The 25,007-nt window shown below is 45.1% G+C and overlaps 1 protein-coding gene across 1 annotated transcript; it reads right to left on the bottom strand.

The window, feature by feature from the left end:
• Positions 1 to 9,407: 9,407 nt before the first annotated feature.
• Positions 9,408 to 14,041, bottom strand: TNFSF14 (TNF superfamily member 14). The gene is made up of 4 exons (XM_081076223.1): positions 13,708 to 14,041; positions 12,427 to 12,463; positions 12,143 to 12,184; positions 9,408 to 11,452 (listed from the first exon to the last, which is right to left on the bottom strand). Exons 1-4 carry the CDS (start codon positions 13,924 to 13,926, stop codon positions 11,025 to 11,027), a joined length of 726 nt encoding a protein of 241 aa, XP_080932349.1. The 5' UTR covers positions 13,927 to 14,041; the 3' UTR covers positions 9,408 to 11,024.
• Between the last annotated feature and the right edge of the window lie 10,966 nt (positions 14,042 to 25,007).

The following is a 25,007-nucleotide window of genomic DNA, read 5'->3' as shown; positions in this document are numbered from 1 at the left end:
TATGTTTTGCCACCATTTTTTAAAAAATTAGTTTAAAAAATGCTTGGAGAATCTTTCTCCTTCCATTTCCGCCCCCCCCCCCACACACACACACTTTACAGCAGCCATTAGGAAGTCTTGTAGTTTTCAAGGATAAGGGTAAATGCGGCTGTTTTACTAAGTGGCACTAAGAGGTAATAAATAGGCATGAGAAGCTCAAAATTTATAATATGGAAAAGGAGAAAAGCAGATACAACTCGTTAACAAAACAGAGCACAGGGAATGCAATATTTTCATCTCTAGAACTGGAAATTGTTACATATCCAACTTCTGACCTGTAACCAGAGTAACACTTAGAGGAACATTTATAGTCTTAAATGAAAGTCAATGAGTTACATATTGAATTAAGAGAGTTAGAAAAAAACAATAGAATAAAACTATAGAGAGCATAAGGAAGGAAAAAATCAGAAATTTTAGAAAACAAACACATAATAAGAAGGCCAAGCTTTAGTTTTTTGTAAAGAAGAAAAAAGATAAACTTCTGGTGACATTGATCAAGGATAAACAAAGAAAAGGGGTAAATTAGAAATATTAATGATGAAAAGGGGACATAATTTCACCTGCAGAAGTTGAAAGAATAATACATGAAGAATGATTTTATTCACCAGTGTAGTGTCTATTCACCCATAATTGTAAAAATGTAGATAAAATATCCAAATTTCTAGAAAAATGTAGCTTAAAAAATTTGAATCAAGAAATACAGTCTGAAGAATTTAAAACTCATTAAAAATGTTTCATAATAACTTTAAAAACTTCCCCCACAAAAAATGCCTTCCCACAAATAACACACCAGATCCAGATGTGTTTACAAGTGAGTTCTATTAAATATGTGTGTAGCTAATAATGCTAACTGTAGACAAACTATTCTAGAATATAGGGGGAAGAAAAAACCCCACATCCAGTTTCTTTTATGAGGTCAGTATTGCTTTAATACCAAACACTGAAAAAAATAGTTAGTGAATCAGAAAAATCTCTTTCCAAAACACAGATGCAAAAACCCTGTATAAAATATCAGTAAATTAAATCTATTAATGTTTAAAAAAATACGTCATGATCAAGTTGGATTTATTCCAGGAATAAAAGTTTGAATTAACATTAGAATATTGATTAAGATAACTCACCACATTATCAGTCTAAATGGGAAAAATCATGTGGTATTCTTAATAAATGTAGAGAAAGCATGTAATGAAGCTCAACATTTATTCATGATTTAAAAAAAATCTCTTAACACATTAGGAATAGAAGGGGACTTTCTTAATCTGATAAGGGCTACCTAAAAAACCCTACAGATTCGTCACTCATGGTGAAACAGTAAAAGCATTCACTTAAAGATCAGAAACAAGACAAGGATGTCCATTTTAGGGACATTTTTTTCAATGTCATTGTGATGGCTACAAACATCTCTTGCATTGCATGTATCAGCAACAGATGTGAGAAAATATAATTTCAGAAAGAGATGCCATTTGGGTGGCTCAGTGGCTCGGTTGGTTGGAGCGCGAGCTCTGAACCAACAGGGTTGCCGGTTCGATTCCTATATGGGCCAGTGAGCTGCTCCCTCCACAACTAGATTGAAGACAATGAGCTGCTGCTGAGTTGCCAGTGGCGGGGCAGATGGCTTAGTTGGTTAGAGCACGAGCTCTCCACAACAAGATGGATGGTTCAGTTCCCACATGGGATGGTGGGCTACGCCCCCTGCAACTAAGATTGAGAATGATGACTGGACTTGGAGCTGAGCTGTGCCCTCCACAGCTGGATTGAGGGACAGCGACTTGGAGCTGATGGGCCCTGGAGAAGCACACTGTTCCCCAGTAGTCCCCAATAAAAATTAAAACAACAACAACAACAAAACACTTCTACACTAAAAAAGAGATGCCATTTATAACAGCCCCAATAAATGTAAAGCACTTATACATAAATCCAAAAATCATGCAAATTATTTATGAAAAAATTATGAAACATTATTGAGAAACATTAAAGAAGACCTAAATAAAACGTTATACCATGTTCATTGGTTGGAAGACTCAGTATTATAAAGATAACCGTACTCTCCAGTTTGATCTACAGATTCAATGCAGTTCCAGTAAAAACCTCAACTGGGTTTTTTCGTGGGACTTGAGAAGCAGAGTAAAGGACCCTACATAACAGATAATTCCAAAGCAGAAGAATAAGAAGGGCCTTGACCTTCCAGGTAGTAGGACTTCTATTCAGTATATTAATGAAGGCAGTGTGGACTGGGATAGGTATAGACATACGGCCGATGAAATAGGATTCGTCTGCCTGGCTTCCTCTTAGGAAATGAAGGGTGCTCTCAGAAGACATTTCTTGTCATCAGAATGATGGGAACATGACAAGTTGTTGCTTCCCCGAAGTTAGATATAAGTCTGGAATACATACGAGTATTAGCCCTGCTTTTTTTTTCTTCTTATCTACACAGATTTTAACCTAAAATTGGGGTACATCCCACAATGGATGCCTACTTTATATAAGTTAGTGTTTCTTTATTTTATGCCAAAATACGCTGTTACTAAGTTTAGAGTTTGATTTAGAATATGTGTGTATCTATCCATTCATCATCCATCATTCTTATTTATACATCTATTTGACCATCCACCTATCCACCCATACAGCCACTGCCCATCCATCCATCCACCTATCCGTCCACCCACCCATCCACACCTTCACTCATCCACCCATTATCCATCCCCAACCCGTCTAACCACCCATCCAAACACCCATTGATCTATTCATTTATTCATCTGTCAGTCTGTCTGTCTGCCTGCCCGTCTATCTGTATGATTATAGAAAAGGGCTTTCAAGATCTGCCTGTTAACTACTGATACGTATCAAAGCAGTGCTATAGAACAACTGTTCTATTTGCTCACAGTTCTGTGAGTTGGCCTGGCAGGATTTGGCAAAGCTGATTTATTTTAGCTCCAAGGGCTGGGGCAGCTCATTTGGGGCTGGTGGAACTATTAAGGTCTCCCTCTCATGTCTTCCATCCTCCAGGCCTCTCTGTCCACCCATTCTCTCTCGCAGGAGAGCTGTATTTACATGGCCACTCAGGGATCCAAGAAGGCAAAATTGGAAGCTACTAGGCTTCTTACTGTCTAGACCCTAGAATCCATGTCATGTCATTTCTGCCACACTCTATTGGTTAAAGTAACCCACAGTTCATTTATTCAGTCATTGTTGCTTGAGGACCTACTGTATATTAGGCACTGTTCTGGGTTCTGGTGATATGAGATGAATAAAACAGATAAATCCTCTGCCCCGGTGGAGCTTGCCTTTGGTTCCTGCACTTTCTGTGCAGTAGAGACTCCATATTCACTCTATTTAACATGTGAAATAGGACTGAGGTCTTTATTTCTTCTGGTAACTTTTTCCCCCACCCGTAATAGGGAAACCTTTTTAGTCGCCCTTAATCAGAATGGAGTACATTTCCAGGCTTCAGGTTCCGGGCAGGGGTCCTCAGTTACCCTTCCTCTCTGTGCCGCAGATCTGAACCGCATCTCTGCCCCTAGGGGTTATCAGGTCTCCATCTCTTTGCCCAAAGAGTCCCAAAGAGTCTACTTTGGGACTAAACCCTCTTGCAGCAACAGCTCACCATTGTCACTCTGGCTTTAACTCCTCTCTTCCTTTTGGCATCGAGGGACTTTTCTTTCTTTCTTGCAAGCTCATCTATGTGTTACAGTATTTTATTATACTTTACACAGTATGTCTAGATGTTTGTAGTAGAAACAGGGTCTGTCTGTGCCAGTTGAGTCTCCTCTAAATAGATTGGGTTTTGAGGAAACAGACTCTGAAATGGAGATTTGCATGCGGGGGGGTTAATTGCAAAATGCTGTCAGGTTCAACACCTGTGAGGGAGTGAGGGCAGCAGGACCCGGAAGAGAGAGGACTTGGCAGTGATGCAGGAACCACAGCGGCTTCAGTGAGTCTCATGCGGGGCTCTGACGCTGGGCTGGCTCTTCAGAATTATCCTTGCTTATCCTTACAATTTTGGCTAAACCCAAAACCTCGTCATCACTTTAGGCTTTTGAAGATTGATGCCAGGAAGAGACTCACAGGTTATTCCTGCTTTCCATCATCTCTCTCGAGAAGGAATGAATATGCAAAGTCAACTACTGGTAGCATGGGGAAGAGAACGAGTGAAATAAACAATCATATCAACAACAGTGTTCAGTATTTATTGAGTACCTAGTATATACCAGCACCTGCTCAACTGGGCATTTGGCATGTCTTAACTATGCCCACTAGTGAGGGGTTGTATTATAAGGTATGACAAGGTGAGGAGATTATTATCCCCATTTTTATAGATGAAGAAACTGAAGCACAGAGAGGTTAAGTCAGCTGCTTAACGTCATTCAACCAGTAACTGACCGACTGGAGATTTGAATCAGAAGAAGGAAAGAGAAAGATCTTCAATTATTATTTCAAAAATTTTATCCCTCCCTGCAAGGTATCTTTGAATCTTCTCAACAACTTGATAAATAATGAGCTATTTTTCCCTCCCACATTGTACAGCTAGGGAAACATAGACTCAGGGAGGTGAAGGGATTTGACCAGGGTGACATAGGAGAGCCCCCAAGGAGTGTGGAAAGTCAGTTCCTAGGGTCAGGTTTTGGTGAGTGTCCTGAGTGAGAGGCAGTATGGAGCATGAAAGAGAAAGGGTGGGGGATAAAGGAAAACTGGTTGGAAATCATGGACTTCAGGTCCCAGGATAGAGGTCAACACACACAGGCTTCAGAATCCTTCTCCCAACTCTAATCTAAGGGCATCCAGAACCCATGAGAGGGAGACCCCCCCCACACCAAATAGACACACGTGAGAATGTTCATCATAGCATTGTGTATAATAATATGAAACACCATATGTGTCCATCAATAGGGGAGTAGATAATAAAATGAGGTCTATGCATAGGCTAGAGTACAACATGGTAGATCTAGGAGTGTGGTTTAGGGCAAGGGCTCTGGGTCAGAAGGCTGCACTATTTCCTAGATGAAGAACCTTCAGTCACTTCACCTCCTCATGCCTCAGTCTCCTCGTCTGTAGTGAGGGGACAATAATTGTATTAACATCATAGGATGGTTATGAGGTTTTAGAGATGATGCCTATTAAGCCCTTGGCACTTGGAAATCACGAAGCAGATCAAGTGTCAGTAAGTTTTTTCTGTGAATGATGACGTGTGGGAGCCTCTAAAATTGCTCCCCTTCACATCCTTTGCAAAACAAGATAGTAAATCAAATGCAATGTGACATTACAGTGGCATGGCAGAAATTACTGCCACTCTTGAATGTCTAAAAGGCATGGTGACCAAAGTCTCAGACCCCCTCAGTGATGAGGAACTGGGTCACCCCACGAGGTAAGCCACATAGACCAGAAGCTCCAGCTGAGGGTGGAAGGAATGAAGAATGGATGGCAGGAGAAAGAGATGATAAGCATTAGTTGAGGTTTCTAGATTCAGCTGAAGCAGTGGGATCTGGGGCTCATCTCATTTACTTCCACTTTTCTGGTTGAAATAGAGACCAACAAGTCTCCTGCAGTAGTTTTCCCCAAACGCAGTGAATCTCTTTACAAAACACACGGATTCGAGTGGCGTGAGGACCAGACCGTTACGGATGGTGTGGTGTACCACCAACATCCCCATGACGTGAGTCCTCTATGGTTCCTGTGATGAATTACTTCGAGGCTTAAAACAACACACATCTATTTCCCTCTGGTCCTAGAGGTCAGAGTCCAAATCCATTCCATTGGGTTAAAACCAAGGTGTCAGCAGGGTTGTATTCCTTCTGGAGGTTCTATGGATGAATCTGTTTCCTTGCCTTTTCCAACTTCTGCTGGAGGTCACCTGCATCCCTGTGCTGGTGGACAACCCCTCCAGCCCCCACTGTCCCCAGCAATCACATCCGTCACTCCAACCTCTGCTTCTGTTGTCACATCTTCTCTGCCTCTGCTTCTCTGCCTCCCTCTTTGTCTTGTAAGGATCCTGCCTCCCATGCCTCTCTCCACCCTGTCAGCCAAGAACAAGCCAACCCAGGACTGGTGGAGAGAGGAGAGGTGTTGTAGTAGGGCTGCCATTGCAAAGTACCACATCCTTGGGGCAGGGGATTGTTCAACAACAGAAATGTAGTCTGTCACAGTTCCAGAGACTGGAAATCTGAGATCAAGGTGGTCAGCAGGACTTGTTCCTTCTGAAGACTTTTCTCCTTGATGGCCGTCTTCTCCCCATGTCTTCACATAATCTTCCCTCTGTGTGTGTGTCTGTGACCTAATCTCTTCTTATAAGAACACCAGCCATATTGGATTAGGGCCAGCTCCAATGACCTCATTTACCTTAATTTTCTCTTTAAAAGTGCTATTTCCAAATACAGTTACATTCTGAGGTACTAGGGCTTAGAACTGCAACTTATCAATTTTAGCTGGGGTAAGGGCGCACAATTCAGCACCCATGACAAGGGGAAAGTTCCTGGGTTTTCAAAAATAGAACCCTGGAAACATGGAAAGTCCCCCAGAGAAGTTCTAGGGGTTCTCAAACCCAGCAGAGATTTGAGTTCTGTTCCCCATTACAGAGCCCAGAGGTGGTGCAGGTCCCCAATAAAGGAAATGACTCAATAGCGTCTCTGGGCAGTTAAAGCCACAGACAGCCTCAAAGAGTTTCCTGGCCAAAAATCAGTCTCATCACCAAAAATCAGCAAGTTTCAGAAGTAGCAGAGAATGCACCATTCTTGATAGCTCACAAGTATAAAAATGGAGGGCGGATAGATCAGAAACTGACTGATGTTGGGTACATGTGTGGTTGTATTGTACAAGAATCCAATGGATCCCTCCCTCACCTTTAATTTCTTGGCATTTCCTGAGCTCCCTGGAATTTTGACAGTCTTGAAAAAGCAGCAGGTGGGAGGGAAGGTTCCCCATTGACTGATATCAAGTTCTTAGTATCCTGGTGCAGAGGAATTTTTGCACAAATTAAGTTGCACTGGGAATAAAAAGGAATTATTTGCACTCCTTGTGAGTTGAGATGTATGTATCCTATTTGTCTTAGTTTGGGCTCCCACAGAGGCAGACCTGGGAAAATAATTTGGGGACAGATCTTTCCTCTAAAAGGAACACAGCCTTGCTGACACCTTGATTTTTGTCTCATAAGACTCATTTCTAACCTCTGACTTCCAGAATTGTCAGATAATAAACTATTAGGTTGGTGCATAAGTAATTGCGGTTTCAAAGGTTAAACATAATGGCAAAAACCACAGTTACTTTTGCACCAACCTAATAGTATTGTTTTAACTAAGTTGGTGGGAATTTGTTACAGCAGCAAAAGGAAATGAATACAACTACAAACTCTCATTTTTCTTGAAGCTCCTGGTCATCTCAGACTCTAATCTATATTCACACCTTTGATGGAAAAGTGACTTAACCTCTCCGTGTCTGGACTTTCCTATCTATAAATGGGTATTATAACAATACTCCTTACAGAGTCATTGTGAGAATGAAATGAGTTACTGTGAATTAATACATTTAACACAGTGTCTGGCACCCAGTGAGTTCATTAGAAGTGGGGCCTATAATTAATAATCATTATTACTTTAAGAAAAACAACCGCACAAGCATGATGAGGAAAGGCAGCTGACCTTCAGCCCCTGTGTGGGAGACAACTGGAAGTGGCAGACACTGTTGTGGGCTCATGCCCTCTCCCAAGGAAACAGCCGCTACCCAACCTGGATTGTTGTCACAGCTTCCAAATTTCCAAGAAAATCCAGAAATCTGGATTTGTTCATGTGCAAAGTTTTGTAATGTTTAAATATTGGCTATTAGTTCCCATTTAAAAAACACACCCAGTGACTAGATGTGGCCTATGGATGAAAGGTCACCTTTGGTGTAATAACTGAAAAGAATCTGAAATTTAAATATGCACATGATTACACCTATGCTTACAAAAAGAGTATATACTAAGGATCAAAGAGCTTCCTATGGGCCAAGCTCTGGAAAAATACTTAAAGGCTCAAGTCACTTCATCTCACAATAACCAGGGTAAGGCAGAGGCCACTATTCATCCTGTTTTACAAATGAGGAAGCTGAGGCCCAGAAAAGCCAAGAATGGCTGGATTCCAAGATCACCCAGCTGGGAAATGGCAGAGCAGAGATTTGAACCCAGGCAGTCTGGCTCCGGTATAAGAACCATTCTGTTTCTCTGAGAGGCTGCATTTCAGTGTTTGAATGCAGTGACATTTAGCAGGAGGGATGTAGCATCATAATAAGAAATTAATAAATGACTTTATTATTATTATTTTCACTTCTGAGTCTTGGCAAGAGGTGAAAAGAAGAAGGGCCAAAGGGAGGGTGAGGATGGCAAAATTCAAGTCTTGAGGAAGAGTCGATTGGGGCGGAAGGGAGGATAAAATCTGTAAAGATGCTGGAGCCCAGGAGGTGAAAGCGGAAATCAAGTAGATAAAGTTCTAAGAAGTTAAAAAGTAGGTTAGTGGCCTGAGCTAGGCGCCTCCTGCCCCCACACTTTACATGAAATTGGGTTGGGTGTCCTGCTGCACCAGCCTGAGCACTGCAGGGCTCTCTCTGCCCCCTCTCTCCTTCTTCTCTCTCCAAGTTTTCCAGGCTCCCTTCTACCCCTACCTATCCTCCTTACTCACCCTCCCTCTTCCTCTTTTTCCTCTACCTCAAGGTGGGAAGGCCCCTCCCAAGAATGGTCTTTGGAGGCTAAACTTAGCGAGAGGTTCCATCCCCAAGACGGAAGTTGGTGGCTGCTTGTGGCTTTGATAAATATATTGGCCCCACGCTTTGATCTCCTCATCAAAGCCACGGAAACAGAAAGACCATAATGAGAGTAAAGGAAACTCCAGTGGGGGCTGGAGCCAGGCATTTGGGGCTGTCCCACCTCCCACCAGTCCAGACAGGGCTGAGAGGTATGAAGCCCTAGGGGCAGGGGTGGGATTGAGGACAGCATCCCTGCCACCATCTCTACAAATGGAACATGAGGGCAACAATAGCTCCTGCCCAGGCACGTAGGTATGTAAAGATATGACACGAGATGTCTGGCATAGGGAAAGTGCTCAAGAAATGCTCTTCTTAGCATTTCTAAATCACTTATGACACTCACACACTTATGGAGCTCTGACTTGTACCAGGCACCATAGCAAATGGCTTTTTTCCATGACAGGTCTGATTTCATCTTTACCACAAACCTAGGAGGCAAGGACTGTTGTTACCTCCCATTTTACAGAAGAAGAAACCGAGGCACTGAGAGGTGATGGAACTTGCTCAAGGCAGCTAGGAAATGGAATTGGAACCCAGGACCATTGGATTGCAAAGCCTGTTTCCTTCACTCATGCACCAGGCAATAATGTCAGCAATGATATCAATAATAACAAGGATAATTTATTCATCCCTGAGGTCTGAGCCCTCATTCTAGGCTCCTGGAAAGTAAGACTTCCCTCCAGCCACACTAAAGTGCATTCATTTGCACAGACCATCTGATTTGTATGCATTTCATTATCTGCCCCTCCCTACACATTCTTCCCATGGTCCAGTTACACCAAGCTTCCAGACTGCCACTCTGTACCAGTGTCTGCAATAAGGGTGCTTGGCAGAATGGAGCCTCCACTTCCTCAGAAATTGTGGATTTGAAGGAAAGGCAGATTGAGGCATGAGGTCTCTGCTTTGCCCCAAGCTTCCTGCATGCAGTTGAGCCAGCTGGGTTCAGGTTTCTTATCCATAAAGTGACCTCTGTGGGTCATTCCATCTATTTCTCTGTCTCTACATGTCATACTTCCCCTAAGAACTAGACAGACCCAGGTGCAACATTTGCCGTTTATTCTAAGACCGGTGGTCAGGGGCCCAGGGTTATGGACAAAGTCTGGTCCTCACCCCAGGACGTGTCCATCTTTGCTGTGTGTGTGTGTGTGTGTGTGTGTGTGTTACGTGTTTGTCATCGTGATGCTGTTTACATGTGATGGGCCTGACTGTGACGTGACATGTGGAAGTCTGGTGTGATGCTCACATGTGTGAATGTGTGGCCCATGTGAGTGACTCGGGTTGTGATTGTCGTATGTGTCACGCAGTGTCTGTGACCGAGTCTTTGGGATGTTGTCTATGACATATGTGGTTGTATGAGAATCTGATGCTTTGTGTGCTTGAGTCTGTGGTTGTGGGAGTGAGATTGTGGAGCTGTGTGATTCTCTGTGATGCTGTAGGTGTGTCTGTTTCCTCCCTCCCTCCCTCCATCCCTTCTTCATACATTTCCCAAGTGCCCACTGTGTGCCAGGCCCTGGCCTGGGCGCTGAAACACAGCGGTGGTGTTCCTAGTGGGGTATGAATGCCTAGCAGTGCCAGACAGCCAGGCATGGTGGGAGCATTTACACCACAAAATGGGGAAACGCTGCCAAGCCTGTCCCCTCCTGGGAGAACTGGCTGGCTGTCAAACACATCTCTGGGCCTGTGTCTCTGAGCACAACTTTTCGAGACCAGGCTGAGGTGTGGCTATAAGCTGGTGGGTGGAACTTGAGTGTGACTGTGACCTTGGGTGGGGCTGGGTGCTCCACATGGATGAGTCCTGATGATAAATCCCACCTGCTCTCACTTGGGGAGGGTGATGTTTCTTGTTCTCAGCCAAGTCCCTAGACCCTGACACCACACTTTCCTCAGAATCGAAAGTATAAATACCCACCCCTGGCCCCTTCTTCCTGAACACCAAGCAGATCAGCTTTACCCCTGTGTCAGGGCCGACAGACCCCCAAGTCTCCAGTGTTGTCCACGGCAGGGTCTGCGGTTTCCTTTAGTCCTCTCCAGAGGTGCCAGCTGGATCTCCAGCCTCCAGGGCTGGCTGGGTTCCTGGCCCCTGGTGGTGCCCGTTGAGCAACCTGGCTGCAGAGTCTTGGGGTCCTCCGGGCACTCTCCAAGATCTCTGCTTCTTGGGTTGTCTGTCTCCTGAGGCACCTCTGCGGTCAGAACCCCATCCATTCCTGTCACTCCATCCTTCACACCATGAAAGCCCCGAAGTAGGACCGGGTGCCGTCGCGGAGTCGGACCAGGCGCGCATCTGGCACGCGGACCACCACCTCCTCCCCGGCGTCCAGATGCACCACGCCGCCCAGGAAGCTGCTGTCCCACCAAACACGGGGGCTGGTCCCTCGCCCACAGGGCGACTGCAGGCTGACCAGCAGCTCCAGCTCCTTGGGGTAGCGGGGTGTGCGCTTGTAGAGGCCGTGGGTGATAGGCAGGACTCCGGTCTGCCCCTGAGGGCAGTCCACACCGCCCAGCTGCACCTTGGAGTAGATATAATAGTAGCCAGTCCTGGCAATCACCAGGGCGCCGTCCCGGTAGCCGAGGTTCCTCAGGAAGGCCAGGCCAAGCTTCGTCTCCCATAGCAGTGGGCCCCCGCTGCCGCTCAAGCTGAAGTTCGCTCCTGGGAGGGACACAAAGGAGGCTGGTCAGCCCACGGCCCACGCTTGCTGTGTGGCCTTAGGCTAGTCGCCACCCGTCTCTGAGCCCCCACCAGTGCTAGGCTATTTGAGAGCTTTACATGTATTAATTCACTTTATCCTCTCTTTGCAGGTGGGGAAACTGAGTCACAGCCAGGCAAAATCACTTGCTTCTTATCACCTTAACCCATTTCATCCTCTTTTGCTGGCCGGGAAACTAAGGCACAGAGCGGTGAAGTCACTTCCTTCTTACAAATCTTAATTCATCTTGTTGCCCTCTTGCAGGTGGAGAAACTGAGGCATGGAGCAATTAAGTGACTTGCGGAAAGAACCAAAACTTGTAAGTGGCAGAACTGAGGAGCAGAGGCAGAGGCAGAAGGTTGTAAGGCAGCCCTACAACCTCTGTGCGCCTCGGCTTCTCTCTATATAAAATGAAGATATGACTAGTATCTGCGTAGGAGTTAATGACTTCATATGTATAAAGCATATTACGGTTTATGGCACGTAATGAGCCCTGCTCTACAAATAAAATTAGAAACACAAGGACCTGTGCTCTGGGCAACTCTGTGAATAAACATTGAATGAATGAATACTTTGACACGTTGTGTGTCTGCCTGGTTTTCCCAGAAAAACCCTGACCCCCACCCCACACCAGGACCCGGGGTCCCCCTCACCTGTGAGATGTGCTGCTGGGTTGGCCTGGTGGGATCTCTGCTCTGAAAAGAGGGTCAGAAGTCAGAGGTGAAGACAGTAGAGGAGGGGTAAGAGCCAGCCTCCCAAGGGATCATCAAGTCCGTCCCCACCCTTTCCGGAGTGACCCAAACTTCTGCTTCTCAGGCTTGGGGGAAGGGCACCTGTGGGGCTTTGGGCCAGTTGTGCAAATTGCATTGGGAAATAGGGGTGGGGGCAGTGTGGGAACCGTCCTAGCTCCTCCCCGGGGACCAGGATCCTGACTCACCTTGTATCAGCTGCTCCCAGGCTCCAGCATTTTTCTCCTGGAAATGCAGAGGAACCTCGGATGAGGACCTGTGGGACCCACACCCTGGTATCACTCAGACTCACATGCAGACCGTGGGCACAGCACCACCCTCAGACACACACCCAGAGCCATGTGCACAACACACCCAGCAGCCTGGTAACCACATGGGACCTCTGTTTTCTCCTCTGCAAATGGACATATGAAGAGTGCCTGCTTAGGAGCCGATGAATTCATATGTATAAAGCAGATCACAGTGTCTGGCACATAGTAAGCGCTCTGTAAGTGTTTATTCAATAAATAATATTCAAGATGCATGGACATAAATGCCAACATGTAAGTTTGGACAGTGACACTGGACACTTAGGTGACACACGGACCAGACCCACGTGGACACAGGTACGTGACTGCAGGGTTTATGGATCCAGGTGGGATTGCACACACAGAGACCCGGAAACAAACAACATCACCCCACAGGCTGTGGCATGTGGGTGCGTTTACACAAGGCAGCAGCATAGGTCCACGTGGGCACATGGACACGCACAAGCGGCCACCAGATTTAGACACAGGGAGAAATGACCTGGAGACACAGGACATAAAGTCTTGACCACATGGGACACACATACCCACAGGTGTGGTGAGCAGACAGACACATCCACAGCCAACCAGAGACGGACTCAGAGATTTTTCAGAGACTTGGGCAAAGTGGAGCAGCGGCAATCTCAATATCGGGGACCAGGCATTGTAAACAATAATTAGCAACGTCAGAATGTCAGTTCCAGGGGTTACAAACAACAAAACTGTTTTATAAAAATTAAACTTGCAGAGAGACTAGATCTTAAATATTCCCAAACCAGAAGAAATGATAATTATGTCACATCATGGAGGTGTTAGTGAACGCGACAATGGCAATCGTAATATACAAGTATCAGGTCAATAGGTTGTACACCTTAAACTTTGACAATGTGGTATGTCAGTTATATCTCAGTTTTTTAAAAAAAGGAGTGTCAATTTCAATTGGTTGAATGATTGCCATGTGCCAGCCATCGAGGGCACCACACACGTAATATCGTACTTTATTCCCTATGAGGTGGACCCTCTTAATTTCATACTCATTTTACAGATAAAGAAACTGAGGTTCAAAGAAGTGAATGTGTTTGCTCCGGGCCACTCAATGCGTCCCCCACTCCACACACCAACCCCCAGAGAGATGCGCAGTCGCACAGGAGACCCGCCCTCCTCGAGCCCCCAGGCCCCACTCACCTGCAAGGGGGTGACCATCTCCCCCAGGCGCCGGTGAAGCTGCAGTAGAAACCAGCCCTGCACAGCCAGCCCAGCCACCAGCAGTAGCAGCAAGAAGCCCAGGCCCAGCCAGACCGCGCTGCAGCGCTGTCTCCGGGGACTGCTGCCCAGACTCCTGATTGGGATGTCCGTCTGTCCATCCACCACAAACACTGAGGGACGCACAACCATCTCCTCCATGCCTGTGCTGAAGAGGCCACGAGATGTTCAGGCTAGGCTGTCACGGCTGAGTCCTGTGGGCTGGGAGGAAAACCACAATTGCCCAACGCTCCTGGGCTTCACACGCTGCAGAAGGGCACCGTGGGTCACAGCGCTCTTTTTAGAGCTGGGGTTCAGCCCCTCCCCTTTTCCCCTCGCCCTCCTCTTCTTCCTGTCCCCCCCCACCCCTGCCGGTCCCATCTCACTCTCACTCACACAGTCTCTCACACTTTCCAGAGGCAGCTGAAGATGTGACTCAGGTGGGGACTGGAGAACAGAGGCCCCAGCTTTGCTTTCTGGCTGCTTCATTCACTTGGTTGCCAAGTATTAATCAAACATCTCCTGTGTGCCAGGCACTTGTCCAGGTTCAGGGACATAGCTGTGGACAAGAGAGACAAAAGTCCCTGGTCTTATGGAGCTCTTATTCTTGGGTGAGAAAGACAATGAGCCCAATAAATAGGAAAATAACATATAGGGTTTTAGATGCTGATAAGAGCAATGGAAAATACAAGAGTGGTTTGTGTGTGCGTGGGTAGGTGAGCATGTATATTAGTGTGTGTGCATGTATGTGTATGCTGTATGTATGTGTGCATGCATAAGTGTGCATGGAGGTGTGTGCAGATGCAAGCATACATGTATGTGTGCATATTTGTACACGTGGCGTGTGCAGGTGTATGTATGGCATGTGTGCATGAGTGTGCACGGAGGTGTGTGCATGTGCAAGCATGCATGTGTGTGTGGGGGGTATACGCATGTGTGTTTGCATGTGCACGCATGCAGATGTGTTTGCATGTGCACGCATGCAGATGTGTGCATGTGCATACATGTGTGTGCATGTGTGTAATCATGTGTGCGTGCATATGGAAGTTTTAAGTTTTAATTGGAGCTCACAGTCATGGGGTAGAACCATTGTCCACCCAAGGCCTGGGAGTCATCCTGGACCCCTCCCTCTGTCTTGTCCCCACATCCCACCCTTCAGCAAGTTCTGATGATTCACTCTCCAAACTAGATCTCATCCCAACTGCTAGCACCCTAGCTAAGTGCTATGAACTGAATGTTTGTGTCCCTCAAAATCCGTATTTTGAAGCCCTAATCTCAAGTGTGATGGTATTTAGAGGTGGAGCCTTTGGGAGATAATTAGGTCATGAGGGTGGGGCCCTAGTGGTGGTATTAGTGCCCTTAGAAGATGAGACATGAGAGAGATACTCTCTCTTCACCACGAGAGGACAAAGTGAGCAGACCGTCATCTGGAAGGCAGGAAGAGAGCTCGCACCAGAATCTGACCAAGCTGGTGCTCTGATCTTGGACTTCCAGCCCCCAGAACTGTGAGAGATAAATGTCTGTTGTTTAAACCACTCAGTCTAGGGTATCATGTATAGCTGCTCGAATGGATTAAGACATTAAGGTGCCCATCATTTCTTGCTTGGGTGGTTGCAGTAGCTTTCCAGCTGGATATCCTACTTTACCTCTTGCCACCTTATAATTCATTTTTTACTCCTAGCTAGTGTGGCATTTCTTACTTATTTATATTATATTATATTATATTATATTATATTATATTATATTATATTATGGTGAAATTCACATATAAAGCTAACCATTTCAACATGAGCTCCTCAGTGCTATTTAATACATTTAAAATGCTGTCGTCTATCTAGAACATTTTCAATGTTTTAGTAGGAAATTCCATAGCCATTAAGCAATCACTCCCATACCCCAATCTCCCCAGCCCCCGGGCAACCACTAACTTGCTTTCCTGTTCTATGGAATTACCTTTTTGGGATATTTCAGAAAAATGGAAACAAGCAATATGTGTTCTTTTGTGTCTGGCTTCTCTCACTGAGCATAATGTTTTCAAGGTTCATCCACAATGTAGTGTGTGTCAGAGTTTCGTTCCTTTTTCATGGCTGAATAATATTCTGTTGTGTGGATGGCCCACATTTGTGTGTATCTATATATCTGTTGATGAACATTTGTTTCCCCCTTTTGGCTACTGTGAATCCTGCTGCTGTGAGCTGGCATGCTCATATATTTGTCTGGGTACCAAGTTGCAATTCTTTTGGGTAGCTGACTTGGAGTGAAATGGCTGGCATTAGCTTTTTAAACACTTAAGATAGCTCTCATCTCTCCCTTGTTTAAAATCTTTCAGTGGCCTCTTATTGAGCTTATAGGGGTTAGCAAATTATGGCCCATGGGCCAAATCTGACTGACCCCTTATTTCTGTACAGCCACAGGAGTGGCTCTCGGGGGTGGCAATGTACTGAGCTGTGGAGACCCAGCTGGGATGTCCTTCTCTGTCCACTAATCTCCACTTCACCTCCCTGATCAGCAGCCAATGCCTCACCGTTGTCCACACCCTGTTCTGCTCATGCTGGTCACCACCTACGTGTTGGAGTGTCCTCTGTTGGTGACTGTCAGGCACTGAGTGGATGAATCTCATTCTGGAGGTTGGTGACTCAACATATTGCCTTGCCTCTGGCCAGCTAATCCAGATGAGACAGCTGGCTCTTGGGACAGAGGCTGGCTGAGACCTGGAACAGAGAGAGAAACTGGCTTGGGGTCATCCTTCACCCCGTCCCCTTGCCTGGACCTTCAAACCTCATACTGATCATTCTTCATCCAGAGAATGTCTCCAGCAAAGCGGGCAAAGCACGTCCATCATCCCGATGGTCCATCCCAAGCATGGCAGGGTCAAAGTACCTTCATACTATCCTCAATTTTATCGATCATCCCTCAAAGCTTAAAATATTTAGTATCTGGCGCTTTAGAGAAAACGTTTGCCATCCCCTGAGTTTAGAATAACACAAAGTGGTCATCACTATCTTGAACCCCTTGCACACTTGCTCACATTGCAACAGGTGTCTCCGAACTTACTGTTCCCTCTGCCTGGAGCAGTCTTTCCTAGATCCCTCCATGGTTGGCTCCTCTTTGTCTTCTACGTCTTGACTCAAGAACACCTCCTCACAGGAGCCGTCTGTGTTCACCTGTATTAGGCAGGTTCTTCAGAGAAATAGAAGCAACATCTAATCTATATCTATATTTCATCTACACCATCTATCTATTTATGTATATAAATAGAGAAAGACAGAGACAGAGAGAGATTTATTTTAAAGAATTGGCTTGTGATATTGTGTGGCTCGGCAAGTCTGAAATCCATAGGTCAAGCCAGCAGGCTGGAGATTCAGTTGAGCTGACGTTGCAGTCTTGAGTCTGAAGGCTAGACACTCAAGCAGAATTTCTACATCACCGTCTTGAATTACTTCTTCCCCAGGAAACCTGATTTTTTGCTCTTTAGCTGATTGGATGAGGCCCACCCACATTTTCAAAGGAAATCTGCTGGGATTCACTGTAGGTGTGAATCCCAGTTAAAAACAAACAAACAAACAAAAACCTTCATAGCAACATTTAGACTGGCGTTTCCCAAACAACCGGTCACTATAGCCTAGCTAAGTTCACACATGAAATGAACCAACCATCAATCTAAATGACCTTTATGGGTGACCACATCACAGGAAGGCCTTCTCATGTCACCCTGTTCTCCTTTCCTTACTGTCCGAAATTAACTTCATGCTGTTGTTGGAATGTAATTTTTATAAGATCATGTCTGTGCTGTTCACAACTTTGAACCATAGACGCTCAAACCAAACAATACTCCGTGTATTAAAGAAATGAAGAAAATGGACCCCAGGGCAGAAGAAAGGAGAAATAAGCAAGAAAAGAAATGAGATGTACATAAGGGGGGGCAGGCAGATGTCAGCTGGGATACCTTGTGAGTGATGAAGATCTTTGAGTCTCCCCTCCACAGAGGTCTCTGGCAATTGGGGACTGGAGGAAAAAGGGGTGGTCTGTGAATGTGTTCTTCCATAGTCCTGGAAGCAGGAGGTGGGGATTTCCAGGACCTGGGAGTCTTAGGGGAAGGGGGATGTGCTCGGGTGACTTCCCATGATGGAGTCATGGGAAGTTTTTCCCATGATGACCTAATCCAGAGCTCTGAGGCTGGAACCCACCCTCACCAGCCCTCAAGGGCCTAGAGGTTAGAAGAGGTCTTTGGGGCCCCAGTTTCACTCTGCAGCCAGTGGTTCTACTCCATCTGGTGGTTGCCATCCCCACTTCCACCCACACAGCTCTGGTGATGCTGTGACCAAAATAGCCTCCCAAACACTCCTCAACTGCTGACTCATGCCTTCCCCTCACTCATTCACTCAAGGCTCCAGCCCCAAATATCACCCTGCCCACCTTTTCCCTCCCTGTCCTGGGCACAGCCATCCCACACAGTCCTACAGAAGCATTGATGAATCTGTTCAGACCCATCTAGAATGTGGTGACTGTGAGGGGGAGGTGAGCCTAGAGAACAGCAAATGGAATGTAAGTGACATAGGAAATCCAGTGAGAGTGAGCTGAGGATGAGGAACAAATGAGATAATTATAAGAACAGGTAAGAAAGGAGAGGAAGATTGTAGGATTAGGATGCTGATGAAGACACAGGTAAAGATACAATGGAAGGTGCAGGTGAGGAGGCAGGTCTATGCAGGTGAGAAGGAAGGTACCTGTGCAGGTGAGAATCTAGGTAAGAACGTTGTTAACATAAATATAAGCATAAATTTACAGTTACGGATGTAGATGGGAGCCAGGTAAGGAGGCAAAAAAAGGCAGGTGGATACATGTGAAGGTGCAAGGTGAGAATGTAGTTAAAGATGCTGGTAAGAAGACAGAAAGAGGGAGAGATCCAAGACAGCAGAGTAGGTAAATGCCCTGCTTGCCTCCTCCCATGAATACATTAAAATTACAACTAAATTATAGAACAATCAACCTGAAGAACCACCGGAAGTCTAGTTGAAAAGAAGTTTTATAACTAATTATAAGGAAGAAGCCATGCAGAGACTGGTAGGAAGAGTGGAGACATGGAATAGGCTGCCTCAGACCACTGTGTAGCAGTTGAGAATTGGGAGGGGTAACTCAGCCATGGAGGTTCACCCCCAGAGGAGCGAGGGACTCCAGCCCCACGCCAGGCTCCCCAGCCTGGAGTACTTGTGACAGGAAGATGAGCCCCCACAACATCTGGCTGTGAAAAACAGTGGGGATTCTGACCATTCAGGTGGGATGGAAGGCTTCAGGAAACCCAGATGTCTTCTTAAAGGGCAAGTGCACAGACTCACTCACTCTCAGGCACTCAGCCTAGACTCTGGCAGAGGGAGAATGACTGGGGGCCATCAGAGACGTATGGGGAGAGACTGAGTTGTGTGGCTTTGGGGTGAGGACTGCAGGGACAGTCACCATTTTCCCTGTATGGGTTCCTCCTTCCATACAACCAGTAGATGCATGCTATGCTTCCTGTGTTGGGCCCTCCCCCCATGCCCATGCCCAAATCTGAATCTGAATTGGCCTGGTAACCTCAGCTCCCTCCACCCAGGTGACTCCCTGAGACCCTGCCTGACCCAACTTGCCCAGCGCAGGAGGCACATTCCTGGCCAGCAACCAGCCTGCCCAAATGACAGTTTTTCTTGGACAACTGGATCAGGGGTCCATGTGACCATGTGATCCAAGGTCAGGCAGGTGGCAACTGACCTTGGTGTGCTCTGATACTTTTACTGAGTAGTTCCAGGCTCCGCACTGGCACCAAACCAAAATCTACATTAACCTGGTGAACATCACTCATCCCATCCTGGTGGCTCCCTGAGACCCTGCCTCACCCAACTTTTATGCCACCTGAGGCTTTATCAGTGGCTGAACCTTAAGGGAGCCGGCAGGTGGCATCAGGCCTCGGGGTGTCCTGGCTTTTTGTGGGGCTACCTCAGACCTGGTATTGGTGGCAGATGTCCTCAGTTTGCAGCATGGCCTCTCTCCACACCTCCAGGTCCAGCACATTCAGCTACTCACCACGGATCACTTTGTAGCTCCTACCAGGTAGCTCCCGGCTGGTCACAGTCAGTGGGTGACCTGAGCCTGTACTAGGGCCCCTCCCAAGAGACCTCAGAACCAACATACTTGGAGATTGGCTTCAGACCAAAGCACCACACTGCCTAATTAGCCTACAGGCAGCATTCCCAAAGGACGGTCTCAACAGGCAACAGAGCCTACTGGGGCAAATCCCTCTCAGAAGGTAAGGCCCCTGCACAGTAGTCCATAAGCTGTGGATGTGGCCAAACCCCACAACCAGTCAGCCTAAAGGTTAATCAGACCCAGTAACATGCCCATAGCAATCAAGGCTCAATTATAACAGGAGGGCACACACAACCCACACAAGGGACACTCCTGGACCACCCAGAGCAGGTGACCAGAGAGACTGGGACACAGGGCCCTATAGGGCACCTACTACATAAGGCCACCTGTCTAAGATTGGGAGACATAGTAGATCTATCTAATACATAAAAACACACCCAAAATGAGGAAACAAAGAAATATGTCCCAAATGAAAGAACAGGAGAAAACTCCAGAAAAAGAACTAAACAAAATGGAGGCAAGCAATCTACCAGATAAACATTAAAAATAATGGTTATAATGATATTCAAGGAATTTAGTGAGAACATCAATAAAGAGATAGCAAGCATGAAAAAAGACACAGAAACCACAAAAAAGAACCAGTCAGAAGTGAATAATACGATAACTGAAATGAAGACTGCACTAGAAGGAATCACCAGCAGACTAGAAGAAGCAGAGGATTGAATTAGCAATTGGGAAGACAACATAACAAAAGCACCCAATTGGAAAAGTGAAAAGAAAAAATAATTTTAAAAAAAATGAGGATAGTTTAAGAGACCTCTGGGACAACATCAAGAATACCAATATTCACATTATAGGGGTACCAGAAGAAGAGAGGGAGCAAGGGATTGAGAGTCTATTTGAAGAAACAATGACAGAAAATTTCCCTAACCTGGTGAAGGAAATAGATATACAAACCCAGAAAGGGCAGAGAGTCCCAAAGAAGATGAGACCAAACAGACCAACACCAAGACACATCATAATTAAAATGGCAAAGGTTAAAGACAAAGAGAATTCTGAAAGCAGCAAGAGAAAAGCAGTTAGTTACCTACAAGGGAGCTCCCATAAGGTCGCCAGCTGATTTCTCAACAGAAACTTTGCAGGTCAGAAGGACTGGCACGAAATATTCAAAGTGACTAAAAGCAGGGACCTACAACCAAGATTACTCTACCCCACAAGGCTATCATTTAAAATCAAAGGACAGATAAAGAGTTTCCCAGACAAGAATAAGCTAAAGGAGTTCATCACCACCAAACTGGTATCATAAAAAATGTTAGAGGGACTTCTTTAAGATTGTATATATAATAAAATGTCAATAACTACATATCTATCAATAATTTATTTTCAATGTAAATGGATTAAATGCTCCAAACAAAAGACAGGGTGGCTGAATGGATAAGGCAACAAAACCCTCACATATGTTGCCTACAGGAGACTCACTTCAGATCAAAAGACATAAACTGAAAATAAAGGGATTAAAAAAAGATATTTCATGAAAATGGAAACAAACAAACAAAAAATCTGGTGTAGCAATATGAATATCAGACAAAATAGACTTTGAGACAAAGGCTATCAGAAGAGATAATGAAGGACCCAGTAATCCCACTTCCTGGTATTTAACCAAAGAAACCCAAAACACTACTTCAAGAAGACGTGTGTATCCATATGTTCATTGCAGCAGTGTTTACAACGACCAAAATGTGGAGGCAGCCTGGGTGTCCATCGATGGATAAATGGATAAAGAGGAGGTGGTACATGTATACAATGGAATATTGCTCGGCCAAGGAAAGGAATGGGTTCTCACCATCTGCAGCGGCATGAATGGACGTGGAGGGTATTGTGCTGAGTGGAGTATGTCAGACAGAGAAAGACAGATGCAATGTGATTTCGCTTATATGTGGAATCTAAAAAACAAAACTAATAAACAAACAAAACAGAACAAACTCAGATACAGAGAACATTTTGATGGTTTGCAGATGGAAGGGGGTTGGGGATTGAGTAAAAAGAGGAAGGGATTAATACATACAAACTGGATGTTATAAAGTAGTCATGGAGATGTAGGGTATAGCATAAGGGATATAGTAAATATCATTGTAATAACCATGTATCGTGTCAGATGGGTACTAGATTTATCAGGGTGATAAATGGGAGGGAGTTTGGGGGACAAAGTGAAAAAGTTGAAGGGATTACAAAGTACAAATTGGCAGTTACATAATAATCATGGGGATACAAAGTAAAGCACAGTGAATATAGTCGATGATATGGTAATAACTATGTGTAGTGCCAGCTGAATAATGCTCAGGGGATCCCTTCTTAAATTATGTAAATGTCTAATCACTATGTTATACACCTGAAATTAATATAAAATAATATTGAATGTCAACGGTAATTGAAAATTGTTTAAAGGGGAGAGGTGAAGGGGAATAAGAGGTTCAAATTTCCAGGTATGAAATAAATAAGTCATGGGGATGTAATGTACAGCATGGGGAATACTGTCAATACTATTGTGATCGTGTGGTAAGGTGTCAGATGGCGGCTGGACTTACCATGGTGACCACTTCTTTAGGTATATAAATGTTCAATAATTATGGTGTACACCTGAAACTAATGCAATATTTTATGTTAGCTATATTTTTAATAAAAATATTTTAAAAAGAAAAACAAATAGAAAGACTCAATGCTAGGACTTTGAGACATTTCTGCTGGACGTGAACCTGGAGCTGCTACAGCCATCTTCCTTCCGTGATGAAGGAGCCAAGGAGGCGAGGCAACATCAAGACAGAAGAATCATGCTGAGAGAGTGAGAAACCAGGGCCTAGTGACATCATTTGAGCCACTGGATGAAGCCTGAGCTGAACCAGACTGTAGGAAAGATGTTAAAGAAAGTTTGTCTTCATTGGTTAATGTGAGTTTTTGTCATTGGTTTGCTTTTTGTTCCCTCACATGAGAGACCACACAGGAGGTGATGGCTAAGTTTTGTCTGTTGACTCTTTGTTCTCTCACATAAGAGACTACATGTGATTACCAATGAATACAAATTTTGAGGCCAAATTGTAGAACAGACGTTAAGGAAAATTTGCCTTTATTGGTTGATGTGAGCTTTTGTCTATTAGCTTTCATCTGTTTCTGTGTGTGAGGTGATTTCTGTGCTGTGATCAGGGGTTGAGTAAATTCCCCCTTTGGTCTCATTCTCCCGAGCAAGGGAGACATGAAATGAGGTTGTTTTTCTGTTTGGTCTCATTCTCTCGAGTAGGGGAGATATGAGATGATGTTTGTTGTTCTGTCTGTGTTGTGAGGTGATGACTAGCTTAGGGTTAAAGAAATTCTTGATCAGGGGTTGAGAGAATTCCCTCTTTGTTCTGTCTGTTTCGCCCACACCAGCAGATGAAGTGAAGAAGTAGCTAAGTTATATCAGGACGACGTGACAGGCACGTTGCCAGGCTTTGGAAGACCTTGGGCTGATGGTCCCAAGCAAGAACAGTAGATTTTGCTTATCCGAAAGAATTGGCCCTTCAGCCAGATGGGCAACATTCATCTCAGTAACTGCTGGACCCTCCCAGAACTGGCCATTCCTGGAGGGGGAGGCAGGAACAAGAAACTTGGCTCTAAGGTACATCTGAGAAAATACATAAGACAGACCTCAATTGGCAGTGTTATTATTATTTCATCATTTGGTCATTTGTCATTGGTGATTTCTCATCATTCTAACATTTTGAAGACTTCCAGCAACGTGCAGCTTACAACACCAGGGGATGTCCTGGCTACCCGCCGCGAACCTGGTGAGGGCTGGCTGGTTCCCGGCCTCTCCAGTGTTGTTCCCCACGGTTAGCCTTCTTGAGAACTTGTCAGCATCTAGAAAACTTGTGTGCAGCTTGCAGCTTACAACATCAGAAGGTATTTTAACTTCCAACAACAACAACAACAAGAACAGCAACATTCTTCAAATTGCTAGCACCTTGAAAACTTATACGCAGCTTGCAGCTGATAGCGTCAGAAAATGCCTTGACTTTGAACAACAACAAAGACAGCAGCAGCAGCAGCAACATTCTTGGGAACTAGCAGGCAGCGTGTGGTGTGGGAGACGACTGCGTTTCTCTCAGCTACAGATCTGACAAGGTTTTGATTTATGACTTTTCCAGTGCTGTTCTCCCCCAGTTTGGTGAGCTTTTGGCATCTACTGTGATAGTTACTATTTTATAGAGCCTATGACTGCTTTTGGATACTCCTTACTGATGTTATTTGTGTATTTAGCCAAGTGATTTTTGATCAATAGTAAACATCTCTTAAACTTATGTGTCCTCCTTTGATATGACGTTGTTATCAATGTATATGGTTTAGTCTTAACCACCTTTACTTTGTCATTAGCACATTCTATTACTCGCCTTTGTCCTTTGCTATTACATATTGTTAAATAAATTGATTAGATATTGATAATTAAATTCATTAGCCCCATTCTAGCCCCTCCTCCTTCCTTTCCCCACTCATCATTACACAGACCTAATCCTGGGCTTTAAAGTTATATAAGCTAATAAAATCCCTCTTTGTTGGGAAAAGAAAAAGAAAAGAAAAGAAAGAAGACAGGAAGAGAGCCAGAGAAGGATGTAGGTAAAAATGCAGGTGAGGACCCAGACGAGGATATAGAGAAAATACAGGTGGGCATGTAGGTGGAAAGACAGGTAAGAATATAAAGATACAGGTAAGCTTAACAATAAAGATGTAGGTGAGGGGCCAAGTGCAGATGGAAAAAAATGCAGGCGGGTAGTCGAGGTTGCAGGTAAGAGAGGAGGTAACGATTCAGATGAGACTGTTGATAAGAGTTCAGATGAGCATGCAGTAAGGAAGCAGGTAAGCAAGCAGGTGAGAATTTAGGTGAAGGGGCATTGAGCTGCTGGTGAGGAAGAGTGAGGATGAGGATGGTGAGGAAGGATGGTGAGGGCGCTGGTGAGAGTGAGAATGCAAGTCAGATTTCCTTCTCTCTTCTTTCCCTCCCTCCCTCCTTCCTTCCATCCCTTCCTCCCTCTTTCTTTTTCTTCCTTTCTTTCGTTCCTTCTCGGAGATTTCAAGTAAGCACAGAACTGAGATGC

Source organism: Rhinolophus hipposideros (assembly GCF_964194185.1).
Source record: "Rhinolophus hipposideros genome assembly, chromosome: 16".
NCBI classification, from domain to species: domain Eukaryota; kingdom Metazoa; phylum Chordata; class Mammalia; order Chiroptera; family Rhinolophidae; genus Rhinolophus; species Rhinolophus hipposideros.
The sequence above is the reverse complement of the archived record's forward strand: the minus strand, read 5'-3'. Positions and strand labels throughout refer to the sequence as shown.